Below are 12874 nucleotides of genomic sequence, written 5' to 3'. Positions count from 1 at the left end.
TGGCTCTTAGAAACACACAGGAGATCACCCAAGGCCAAGTGCTGTCCTCAAAATGCATGTTCCAGCCCTGACAGTATGTTTTGCTCCTCAATCTTTACCTTCTCTGGTAACAAACCTTGGTGTCCCAGAACCCTTTCATTCACTTTAAACCTCCATCTCCTTTCTCAGCAGTTTCTCACATGTGTGTTTGTTCTTCTGATTAACCCCTGCTTTATTTTTTACTCACTCTCTTGGTGTCAGAAAATCAGTTTTTTATCATGTCATCACCATATTCACAAAAAATAACAATTTCAGAGCTGGGGCTCACACAGCAGCTGCTCTTTGGAGATGAGTTCTCTGCCATCCCACAACAGCAGAAGGCTTCCACAAATGTGGGACAAAGGCTGGCACCCCAAACTCTGGCAGATCAACACGAGCTTGGGTTGCTCACAATACAGATGTCCTTCCCAAGGCAGGATGGGCAGGGAGTCCTCCCTTCTTGTTCCAGGTTGTAAGGAAAGTGCCGTGTGTATCAAAGATCTTTTCTTAGCAATGGCCAGAAAAGCAGTGGGAAAGCCTAGGAGAGCCCATCTTCCCTTTTCCAGTTCAGTGAGGCTGAAGCTAAACTGGTTCCCATTTGGCTGGTTTTCAGTGTCCCACTTACAATGACATGGAGCAGGGCAGAAGAGGGCATCAGCCCAACTTCCAGTGAACTTTTCAGACCTCAGCTGTGGGGATCAAAGCAGTATGCACCAGCTTGGAGGCCGAGCTCTTCTCTTGATCTTCATGGAAGCAGCTTCAGGACATAGATGTGATATTTGAACTGATGGGGAGAATGGAAAACCCTGCAGGAGACTGTGCCTGCTGTGGAGGTGACATGGATGGCAGAGCTTGCAGGGTATCTTTTTTGCCCAGCATCTAATTTAAGAGAGAGAACAGTAATGAAGAAAGCAATGTATGCTGCAAAACCATGGGATCCACAGAAGCATTATCAGACTAACAGTTCCTTCTGTCTCCTTTTCCAGGGGAGTGGCTGGTTGTAGAATGGGAGCAGGGCACATTGTCATGATTCTATTCACTCAGCCTCAGCAGCCAGTGTCTCCTCACTCTGGTCACTGACCACCCTAACTCTGGTTCTCCAACACCCCTCCATCCTGTCCCACTCAAAGCCCTTTTTCCCTGGTGAAAGCCCCTGTCTGCTCTCAGTGGCACACAGATGGAGATGTGTTGTTGGGCCACTGTGCAAACCTCAGTGAGGCCGTTAAAAGAAGTTCTGACCCACTTCTACTAAACTTGACTGAATTTTGTTTTGGCTTAGGCAGGCAGCAAAGAACAGCTTCCACATCCAAGAGGGTCTAAGCTAGGCTGCTCCTGCATTTATCACTTCCCAAGTGGAGGGATAAAATAGTAAACCAAAACATTCCTGTATTCTTTTGCCATGTGATCTAGAGAACATTTAATTCTCCCCACAGTTCAGTATTCACACTACAGTCCTACACAGAAGAAAAATATTTCAGCATTATCCTGGGCCTCTCTGCAACATGACTATCAAAAACTTCAGTACAGCTGGGGAAAAAGTCAACTTCCAGCTCTTCCTGAAGACCTGCAGTGGTGTCTTCCAGCCTGCCCATGTGAATGGTGACAAAGGGGTAGAAACACAGTGGCTAGATGATGGTGTGCACAGGCTGCTGTCTCGAGCAGCAGCTGCATCCTGTGGGCTGAGAGTGATTAGCTGCTGACTTTAATCTGGCACTGGGGAGAGCCCCAGTGACCTGCTTGTGACTTGTGGTGTTGCTGTAGCCAAATCATTTCCCCTCTGTTTGTTAAGCAACTGAAAGAGCTGTCGAAGAATTCACTTCTTTTGGGCTTTAAGAATCAAAATGGATTAGTAAGTATTAGATGTTTAAGAATCGTCTTTGGTTTCAGTCTTTGGGGTTCAGTCTTTGGTCCAGCAGACTCTTACAGTCAGGCTGAGACAAGAAGCACTTTTCTATGTATGTTCATGCAACAAAGTACAGACCCAGAAATTCTGATTAATGCCAGCTAAACAGCAAATAGTTCCACTCCTACCATGTTTCAGAATCAAAAAAGCCCTCTCAGTTAAACAGAGAAACCTCCAGCCCTGCTGGTAAGAAACTATGGAGAGCAGGAAAAGTGGTCATGTTGAGTTTCCTCTTCTGTACCTCTTGCTTTGGGCTGGCCATTAAAAATAGTGTCTCATTTGCTGTCTGTATTTAGGCAGCAAATGGATTGTGTTGTGTAACACGACCAGTCCCACAAAGATTGTGCCATAAGTTACCAGGGTAAGAACCACCAACTGTTTGTGGTTTGAAGTTATGAGGCCATAAACTGCCTTCAGGAACATCAGCAGAGCCAGTGCTCCACCACATTTACTCCAGAGTGACAGAAGAGAGACTTTTCCCTGCACTGGTTTTCCAGCAACACACCCACTCGATGAGGGTCCATTCAGTACCTGGTGAAGGTTTTTGAGAAGTTCAGTGGATCTCAGACTGAGTGCTTGCCTTGACCACTCTCAGTTTCAAGTCTGTAAGTGCTGCTGTGTTTCCTATTTCTGCATCCCAGGTAGGTCTCTCTGTGCTTAACAGAGGACTTCAACACCCATTTGGAGCCTTCTAGAGGAAGCAGTAAATGCAGGAGCTACGGATGGAACCAGCAATTCAATAAATCAGTTATTTCATTTATCCCTGAGCAAACAAACAAACAAAAAAATCTTTCTAGAGTCAACCTCTCAAACAGCAGAAGCTGTGAATTTAATCTCAATTCCATGTAAAATAATCAAAGTAGACTTTATAATGGCTTTGTAAACAAGACCCTATTGATTTCTAACCCCACAGCTGCTATTATTAGAGTGTGATGTGTGACCCTTCTGTCTGTTAATCCCTGGAAGATGCATGGCTTTGCAGTGAGTGACATTTGTGTGAATCAAACCATCACTTATTTCCTCACCCCTTGTCTTCACATTTAGGCTGCAAATGGCTGTGTTAAATAGGTGAAATAAGTGTGGACATTAGGTATGAGAAGCCAGCTGAGACAAACTGTGAAACAAAAGGCTCAGTGTTCTCAGATGATGAAGAGAATGATTGTGCATCCATGAACAAAAGGCCCAAAAAGAAGGATCAGCCCCTTGAGGTACTTCCATATTCTCAAGTATCCTCCTTCTATGATGTTCCTTGATCCTTCAGCTGGAATCTTCAACTGAACAAACACCTCTCTCTGGTCTAAACTCACTAAATACACTTTAAGTTGCTTCAGGGAAACAAAATAACTAAAGGAAATGCAGATCTCACTCTGATTTGCCAAATTTTTTGCAACATTTTGTTACGGAGGAAATAAAACCTCTCTGGGAGATGCTGTAGGCAAAGACTTGCAGATCTGGGCAGGGTGGATGGAGCCACAGCCAGCAGCTGAGATCTCCACCTGTGGGAAGCTGAGCTGGTTCCCTCCTTCCCTTGGCTCAGCGTGAGGGAGTGGAGCGGTGTGGCTTGGTCAGCAGCTGCAATCCCTTCTGCTGGGTGTCCTACTTGTGGGGGCTTTCACCAAAGTCTGGGCTGCTCTGTTCTGAAAGGAACACCATGGAAAGGTGCAGCCTCTCCAGTTACTCCCAGAGCTGTCCAGTGGCCTCCCAATGGAGGCAGAGCTGTTCATGCCCCATTTAAGAGTCTTGGCTGTGCAGTTAGTGACAGCTTTGCTTTAAGAGCCACATGGTTTCCCCAAGAGCAGCCTTCTCCCAAGCTGCAGGAGGTGCTGCTCTAGTGGTCTGGCTGTGTCCCTGGGCTCCTGGCTGCAGAGAGCTACTCGGAGCCAGCAGCTATGGAGTCAGGTGTGGTGTGGGATCCATTACTGCTCTACAAAGCAGCTTTGCTCCTCACCTCTGCTCCAGCTGTGCTTTCTGGCCACAGCCATCCCATCCAGATCTGTTTTGCTGTTGGGGATTCACCATGGGGACCTGGGGTAAGATTTCAGGCTTGGAAGATGGGGTGAAATGTTGGATTAATCCCATCTCTGTGAGAAACTACTTTGGTTTGTGGTCAAGCTAGAAAAAATGGAGATTTAGTGGAGGCTAAACAAAATCTCACCATGCTGCAGTCCCTTGTCTATGTGAATAGTTATACCTTGCTGCATCATGGGAATGCAGAAACATGGCATGGTCTTGGGTTTGAAAGTCCTATAAAACAGAAAAGTCCTTGCTTTGGTCCTGTCAGGCCCTTACAGGTAAATATAGGTTAATGCTAGTAAGAAAACAAGGCTTTGGATGTTTATGTAAATGGAGTAGAAGAGCCTACCACACCTTGCAGTGTTACTTGCTGCAGTGACAGGCCTCCACACTGAGAATCCGTGCCCTGTTACAACATCTCATAACCATTTCTTGTTGTGAAGCTCATGAGACACAATGCCACACTAGAACTCTTCTGAGACAAGTAGGCACTGCAGATTAGGGCTTTTTCTTTCATTTGTTTGCTAGCCTAACTAATGTCTGTCTGAGTCTGGAGAACAGAGTTAACCACAGGAAACCAGATTCATGAAGTTGGTCTGCCTCCTCCTGGGCAGTCAGGGCTCCTTGTAAAAGCTCTGCACCAGCTGACTACAAAGCAGAATTCCAATAGCTGGTTTCTAAAATAATTTCAACAGATTTTGTCTGGCCTCTTTCCCAAGCAAGAGGGTGACTTTAAAGAGTTTTACCTCATCAGAATTACAGGCCTGGTGTCTTGGGAAACCCTTCAGCTTTGTAATGCCATGAGCTGTACCCTCCAAGGAGCTGTGGATGGGTTGGACAGGGCAGGATGGGCTGGGAGACATCAGAGCTGGCTTCTTGCCACCAGTTTGATCTCTAGATCCATGAGCTGCTGTAAATGGCACCAGTTTGACCTGGCTCTTTCAACTTTGAGTTATTAGCAATCTTTACCCACACCTCTAACCAAGCACCAGAGGGGAATGTGTTCATGTAACCTGGGTACACAACAGGTTTCTTAAAGAGATTATCCCTTAGCTGGCCATTCATTACTGATCTTCAGGGCCAAAACTTCTGCATTACTTCATGCTTGGAAGAGGATCCTTCCACAGAGGTCCCACAAAAATGGGTGAGTTGTAAGGAAAAAAAAAAGATGTTTCTTACTATGCCTCTGAAGTTTTGTCTTGCTTTTCTGCAGGCACCGCCTAGGACCCTTAGACCTCGCTTCAGGAAGAAAAGTACCTCGTCCTCTGCCACTGAAACAATGTGAGTGCAATGAGCCAATAGCACCAAGATCCACAGAATGTCTCTCTTCTGCCTTAAAGAGCTACTCATTCATAAAGTAGGAAACAGCAGTGGGATGGATGTGCTTTGATGTAGAGCACTGTAGACATGGCCTTTCTCCCTCCTCTCTCCGCATCCTTCTGTGGCTTGCTGCTGGCGTTTGTCCCTGACGTGGGTAGGACACTCTGGCAGGCACCTGCAGGTGAGGGGTCCTGGTTTGGTTTGCAGAGTGTGCACCCACCCACAGTGTACATTTACAGTTTCATTTGTGTCTGCATAGCTCTTGCTCTGTGAATGCCCAGAGGAAACAACAATAATCAATTACTCATGATGCTACATCGACAATGTATTTATTTATGGCTTTATCATGGATGAAGTGGATTTGCAGAACCCATGGATTTCTCTTTCCTCCCTTCCTCCTCAAGACTGTGAATGATGTAACAAATGTCAAAGTACTCTGACTGTACAAAATGTCCAAGATTTGTTAGTGAAAGCTGAGCTGCAACTGCGTTTTTCTGCAAGTAAATCACATGTTCTGTGAAAACCATCGTGCTAAACCCACAGAGACAGAACCACTTACAGAGGATGAGGAAGTGATGTGCAAGAGAAAAAAAAATTGTTTCAATGATGTAATGAAGAGAGAGTCCTAATTTCGATCAGCCTGAGACAGGAGAGTATTTTGTGGAAAATTATGCGTAGAAGAACTAAATCCCACCATTTGTGGCCAATGTTCTACTGCGAGTTTTAAAGTGTGAGCAAGCCAGGCTTGAGCAAGCTGCAGCAACAGAAATTAGAATCACTTTAGTGATGCATTTCCAGGGAAAAACCACACCTTTCTCCCCTGCTGCAATAGCGCCAGTCCCAGCACTCTGCTCTACTGCTGAGGGGCTGCTGTTCTGCTTGCATGAGCAGAGGAGGGTGCTGGGTCTGAGCTGCTTTTGGAAGCCTGGAATTTCTCCTGTAGTGTGGAGTTTGGTTAGAACCACAAGAACCAAACTGAGTGGTTTATTTGTATCCATATATAAATGGGAAATATAAAAGAAGAGGAAGACATGGTAGGGTTTGTGTATTTGTGCTTCAAGTTGGTGTCTCTTGTAAGTGTTGAGCATGTGAGATTCACACATAAGTTAATTACATGACCCTTTGTGTTTGCTCTTGGACCTGTCACGTAGACTAGAAAAAGATTTAGCATTATGTAGGATGTGCCATCACCAATGGATCAGCACAGGGGCTCGATGGTGTCACTGTTCGTCTGGCTCAGGTGCAGCAGCCCAGGGTGCCAAAAGCCAGCTGGAGTGTGCCAGGCTTGGAGATAACTCTGAAGTGGCCTTTGAAACCATTTCTCTGCCGGGTGTGCGTCCATATCCCAGCTGCCCATCTGCTGGATCCCCGAGGTCACCCCCACAGCTTCCTACATGTGTGGGGAAGAAAGAAAAAAATTACGCACACAGAGAAATGTTTATGTGACCTGGCTAGGAAATGGAAAATCAAGCAGGTGGTTCCTGTATCTGCCACAGTATTTGGCCTCATTACCTGAGAATTTTATTTTCATGTGCTGATTCAGTCATATTTTGCAAATTTTGAAAAATTCTTCAGAAAGTAAATTAAAAAAAAAAACTCAAATAAACCTGTCTAAAGAACGGTTACAGAAGAGTTGGTCCCTGGAAGATACTCAGCAAAAGCTTTGAGAAGCTAAGCTTATGTTTTTTACTTCTAAGCAGCTTTAGAGTTTATTTGATTTCTTTTGGCTAACATTAAAAGAAATAGGAAAACTGCCTGCACTGTTAGCAGAAAATAAAATCCTGTTGCAAGCAAGCCATGTTTCCCTGCTATGCAATGGGCTGCTGTAAGATAAAAAAGAAGCTGACAAGTTTGCACTCAATTATGCCAAATAACCCAAACAACATAGAGCTGCATAACATCTGACAAGTTCTAATCTCAGACATGCCGTATTAACATTGACTCTCACTAAAACTATTTAATGTGCGTCTAATCTGCTGTTTTACTGTAAACTTGACTGTTTAGCATTTCTTAAGTGCTGAGGTGAAATGTTGACAAGGGAGTTGCCTTATATCTCTCAAAACATTCACTGTATAAACGAGAAAATAAACCTTTTCATATCTCTGGAAAAGAAAAAATGTATTATCAACGGAGCTGTATATTTGCATATAGATAGACAGATGTAAATGCCTGACCTCGTGCACTTGTGCTCCTTGTGCTCCAGTGCTCTGTACAGACGAGAGCGGCCACTCGCTTTGATTCCTCACCTTCCTCGCACAGGTTGTTTACAGGGGCTGCCCCCAGCCTGTCAGCTCGGTGTCACAGCTGCGTGTGTTCATTCCGGATAAAAACCACCCTGAAGTCTTTTGTTCCAGCTTTTCCCTGGAGCCTCTGCCAAGGAGCGAGCCCAGTTCGGCGAGTCGCCTTCCTGCGCTGCTGCTGACCCCTCCCGGCAACCCGGGGTGTGCAGGACCCCGCACAGGAGAGGAGGCAGGGATGGATGGATGGATGGATGGATGGATGGATGGATGGATGGATGGATGGATGGATGGATGGATGGATGGATGGATGGATGGATGGATGGAGGGATGGATGGATGGATGGATGGAGGGAGGGAGGGATGGATGGATGGATGGATGAATGGAGGGATGGATGGATGGATGGATGGATGGATGGATGGATGGATGGATGGATGGATGGATGGATGCTTTCTAGGCCTGTGTTGGAAAGGAGCAGTTCTCAGCTCCCTTCCTGTTCCAGCTTTGAGTGCGCAGGCTGGTTGAGCACTTCCAGATCTCCCCTCCTAAAATCAAGCAATCTTTCAGCTGATGGTTTTAAAATAGCAGATCTGGCTTAGTTTAAAAAGCCCAGTTTTGGGGCCTTTCAGGCAGTTGGCCCCTACCATCAGTCCTGTAGGGCAGGCAGGCACCTCCTGATGTCTCAGAGAGGGCTGAGAGAGTGGAACTCTGAAGAGAACAGGCCAGCCCTAGGAAACAGCCTTTACCCATCCCAAGGCTCCAGTGAAACATGCATTATTTTAAGCACATAAAATTGAGGCTGAGGGGAGGGAAACTGCAGCTGGAGGTGGTCTGTGGTAAACAGGCCTGTGAATAACCTCCCCAGTTTACCATAAACTCATGCAGTTATGAAGAAATAAGCCTGGAGCAGCCAAGTGCACCCCTCTGTGCCTCCTCTCCTGCCGTAGGGGTCAGCATCAGTGCAGCTCCAGCAGTCACCAACTGCTGAATCAGGATCCTATCAAAAACAAGACAGACTTCACGTGTGTCCCTGTCACCCTGGAATGAACCAACCTAAAAACCTTGTGGAAGTGCAAACCCAGCACAGAAGGAATCAGGCAATTTATTCCTGCTAGGAGGGAGAAAGCTGCTTGGAGACGATGCTCCTCCTGTAAACAACCTGCTGCCTCTGGCTGCTGGCGAGTCCTCGTGTCGTGATGAACCCTTGTGCTCCTCACCCACAGTCTCCCTTTTGCTGTTAGTTTCAGGTACCTGTTTTGCATCCAGCACATTTGAACTAGCAGAGAACACGTTGGGATTTGCGTTTAGACAAACTGTTTAAGGCTCATAATTGTGCACTTGGTGTGATTTCTTTCCTGTGATGGGTAGAAAAGGTCTGTGATACAATGGTACACTTGATGCCTCACAAGGACGGCCATTACAACAGTATTCCAAAGGTTGATGTTTTGCTGGTTTTGTTATACTGCTCGATATACATCTTGAATAAAGTCTTAATCTTTTCTTTATTAAAAAAAAAAAGAACAAAAAACAAAACCAAACATCTTTAGTCTGTTCAATGTATCTGGCAGGCCAGAATAATCACTTTGATTGCTGTATTATTTTTATCTGAATTCTGGCTGACTGTATATAGATGTATTCACTAAGTGCTGCATGTCCTTCAGAACTTTCTGTATCATGAACTGGAAAAAGAACAAAATACAGCTACTGAACACTCTGAGTAACTAGTGAATTCATTGCAATGCTACAGCCTTGTACAGCAAACCACCTCTGCTGTACAGGCAGCTCTGGGACTGATAACCAGGGACTGTCTGCTCAAAAATGGGTTATCAGGGAATGCTTTAAAGTATTGCTTTCATACACTTTCTGGAGTATCAGCTTTGTAGAGAAAACATCTGATCCAGCCCTTAGCAAAACCAGGGTCTAGTTGAACTGCTCACTCCAAACAGACCACACAATAAACCCTTGGGTTTGTTCCATTTATGTGTGACCAGGAATGTGCACTATGAAGTCAATTTAGATTTAAAGGAAAAATAAACAAGAAATTATTCTGACTTGTCTGCTTGAGGACGTTGTGCAGGACACAAAGAATAGATTCTACTACTCAAAAACCAACAGAGGGCACAAAATGTGAGTCCTGTAATGAAAGCTGGTGGCCAGTACATTTTAAAATCAGTTGTAAAACCAGCATGTAGCTATGAAAGTGGTTTGGGTTTTTTTTTTTTTTTTCTCCTACACTTTCTAGCATGGACACAAGGCAATAATGTGTTATTGTGACAGGCAACAGTGCTAAGATGGACCCTGCTCTCCTTTTTCCTCTTCCCCAGAAGACTCCATTCAGTGAGCCACCACTTAGTATGGATACAGAAAAATAGATTCTGGGGTTATTTAAACATATTTATTTTAAAAAATAAGATTAAGTATGTTGAATTATTAACTTTTAGTGCTGTTTAGTGTATTCCTCCATGACAGACAATCACAGGAAACCACCAGACATCAGAATGTGTGGGTGACCAGCCTGACCTCTGCTAAGTAAAACAAACAGCAGATGAAGATAAATTTGAGTATTCCTTTATTGTGGGCATTGATTCCCATAATTCTGCTCAGATGATATGCACATGTTTATTTAAAAAAGTACAGCCAGAACAGATGTATGTTCCAAAACCCAGACCATGCCACACGACCACTGCCCCTTCCCCAGAGATGTGCAAACCCAAGATTTCTACACACGGAGATTCGTGCGGTCGTGGTACTTCTGGAAGGGGTCATCAACGTACCAGTTCCTTCTTTTCCAGAAGGAAGTGGTCATTTTATCCAGCAGTTTACATTGTGTCCTCGTGCACAACACCAACTCCCTCAAACGCTTCTTCTGAGCAGCTGACTTCTTCCACAGCTTCTTCTTATAACCAGCCTGTCAGGAGAAAAGACACACAGAAGAACCCCACTTCTTAGCAGGTCACTGCAAATACACAAACGCAGCCACGCTGCTCAGCAAACCTGGATAAATCCCCCCCTTTCAGGAAAATGGGAGTCTCTCTACAGAGCTTGTTTTAACTTCCACACCAGCCACTGCCCTTCAGGTGAAGGAAAACAATTACACTTTATCCTGACTGTAAAGAACAGGCTCTCATGATCCAAAAAATCTCACCTTTCTCCTAACCCAGAGGCCATTGTGCAGCCGGAGGAACCTCTTGACCACGGATTTCACACTTTTCCTCTTTCCTTTCCGTAGGCTGCAGTAGGTGAGGGTCCTTGCTGGCTGCTGGAGTAAACTTGGAAGTAGAGGTGTGACACTAAAAAAAACCAAACCAACCCCAAAATGGAGAGGGAAACAGAACAGGAATGAAACACCTTTTTCTAAAAGAAATCACTGCCTCTCACACAAGAGAGATCAGGAGAGCTGTGGCTTGTTTGAAGGGTAAAAAGGACTCCCCTAATATTACAGCACCTAATGGGTGTAGAATACCAATGTCAGGGCTGGACTCTTGTCAAAATTCAGCTCAAACTTATTATTCCACACAGAGCACCTTTTTTTTCAATCTACTAAAAGCAGTCAAACACTCAGAAGCCAATATTCAGCTGTTACTTGGATTCAGAAATTACTTTTAGAATATTAATCACAAAATAGTTTGAGTTGGAAGGGACCTCGTAAATCATCTAGTCCAGCACCCATCAGCAGCAAGAGAAACAGTAGTGATTACAAGACTAAGTAAAATATAGCTGCAAAGAATATCCTAATTTACCCCCTGCTTCAAGCATTAATGGTGACTGAAGTGGGAGGCTTTAGGGCTAAACACAGACCCACTGCAGAGTGAAAAGGAGCCCAAGAGTGTCAGACTGTGGTTTATATATTATACATAGGTTTGTATGTTTGTCTGATTATCTATCTCTGTATGTAATCTATCTATCTGTCTAATCTCTGTGTATATATATATATATATATATATATATATATGTATAGGGAATGGGGAATGGGGAATGGGGTCAGTCTCTTCTCCCAAGAAACAAACAACAGGACCAAGAGAAAGTTTTGCCAGGGAGGTTTAGATTGACTCTAAGGAAAACTTTCTTCACAGAAGGAGCTGTCAAGTACTGAACAGGCTGCCAAGGGCAATGGACAAGTCACCATCCCTGGAGGAATGTAAAATCTGTGCGGATGTGGCACTTGAGGACATGATTTAGTGCTAGCCTTGGCAGTACTGGGTTAAGGGTTGGACTTGATGATCTTAGAGGTCTTTCCAACCTATGATTCTAAAATATTCATATATATAAGTATATATATATATATGAGGAATTTCAACATATACACTACACATATTGCATATAATACTACATATTATAAAATATGTATTGCATATAATACTACATAATTATACAATACTGCATATTATATTATTAAATATAACATAGACTATGCTAACAACATAATACTAATACACACGATGATAAATTATATGTGTTATAGGATACATAATAAATTCACAGTATATTGCATATTATGCGATGCATATGTAGTGGAATAAAAGATATATTCCTAAATGTACTTATGTATAAATATATTTTAATATAAAATATAGTTTTATATATATATATACATATATTTGAGATGTATAGTATTTCAGATTATTTATATGAAACAACATAATACATCTAAAACATGTAAGGTATACAAATAAATATATATATTAGGTACATATCTATAAGATATATAGAGAGAAACTCCCCCATTATAAATCCGAAACCCCTTTTACGGGTTTTTCGCACGAGGGAGAAGCCGCGCAGCCGCACCTGCTGAGCACCGAGCGGGGCCCTGCCCGGGGCCGGTTCTCGCTGAGCAGCCGCGGGGTCCAGAGCGGGGCCGGGGCCGGGGCCGGTCCGTGCCCGACGCAGCGGGCGGAGGGGCCGCCGAGCGGGAGCGCGCGGGGGGCCCAGCGCCGCAGGATCCCTGCGGGGACACGGGAGAGTCTCAGCACAAACGTCCCAGCCAGACACCCCCAGCCCCGACACCGAAACCGCCCCGGTACCGACCCGCCAGGGCCCCGCGGGCCGCCGCCGCCGCCATGGCCACGCTGCGCCGGGCGGGGCCGCGCCGGGTCCCGCCCACGGGGACTGCGGCCGCACCGGAGCCGGGATCTCGCACCGGAGCCGGGATCTCGCACCGGAGCCGAGATCCCGCACCGGAGCCGGGATCCCTCACACCCCAGAGTCCTCCCCGTCCGCCCCGCTCCTTCCCCCCGCGCACCCGTCACCTTTAGTGACCGGCACACACCGACTCTCCGCCCCGGGGCTTTGAAGCCACTAAAGTCCCCTAGAAAAACGCACCAGGCGGATTTAACTCATTGTTTGTGCACATTGCTGGTGTATTCTGTTTTTTTTTTCTCTTCAG

The 12874-nt window shown here is 45.1% G+C and overlaps 2 protein-coding genes across 2 annotated transcripts in view; one reads left to right on the top strand and one right to left on the bottom strand.

Moving 5' to 3' along the window:
• REEP1 (receptor accessory protein 1) overlaps window positions 1-7774 on the top strand; it is a 65651-nt gene extending 57877 nt beyond the window's left edge. The window contains exons 9-10 of the mRNA XM_053975046.1: window positions 2990-3129; window positions 5148-7774. Of these exons, the coding sequence (XP_053831021.1) occupies window positions 2990-3129; window positions 5148-5219 (212 nt within the window). The 3' untranslated portion in view covers window positions 5220-7774. The remainder of the gene's footprint in view (window positions 1-2989; window positions 3130-5147) is intronic.
• Window positions 7775-10043: 2269 nt separating this feature from the next.
• MRPL35 (mitochondrial ribosomal protein L35) lies at window positions 10044-12708 on the bottom strand. Its single transcript, XM_053975047.1, has 4 exons — window positions 12517-12708; window positions 12277-12433; window positions 10637-10781; window positions 10044-10399 (listed from the first exon to the last, which is right to left on the bottom strand). Exons 1-4 carry the CDS (start codon window positions 12548-12550, stop codon window positions 10211-10213), a joined length of 525 nt encoding a protein of 174 aa, XP_053831022.1. The 5' UTR covers window positions 12551-12708; the 3' UTR covers window positions 10044-10210.
• Between the last annotated feature and the right edge of the window lie 166 nt (window positions 12709-12874).

Source organism: Vidua macroura, chromosome 4 (genome assembly GCF_024509145.1).
Source record: "Vidua macroura isolate BioBank_ID:100142 chromosome 4, ASM2450914v1, whole genome shotgun sequence".
Lineage (NCBI taxonomy): Eukaryota > Metazoa > Chordata > Aves > Passeriformes > Viduidae > Vidua > Vidua macroura.
This window is presented reverse-complemented; position numbering and strand designations above follow the sequence as displayed.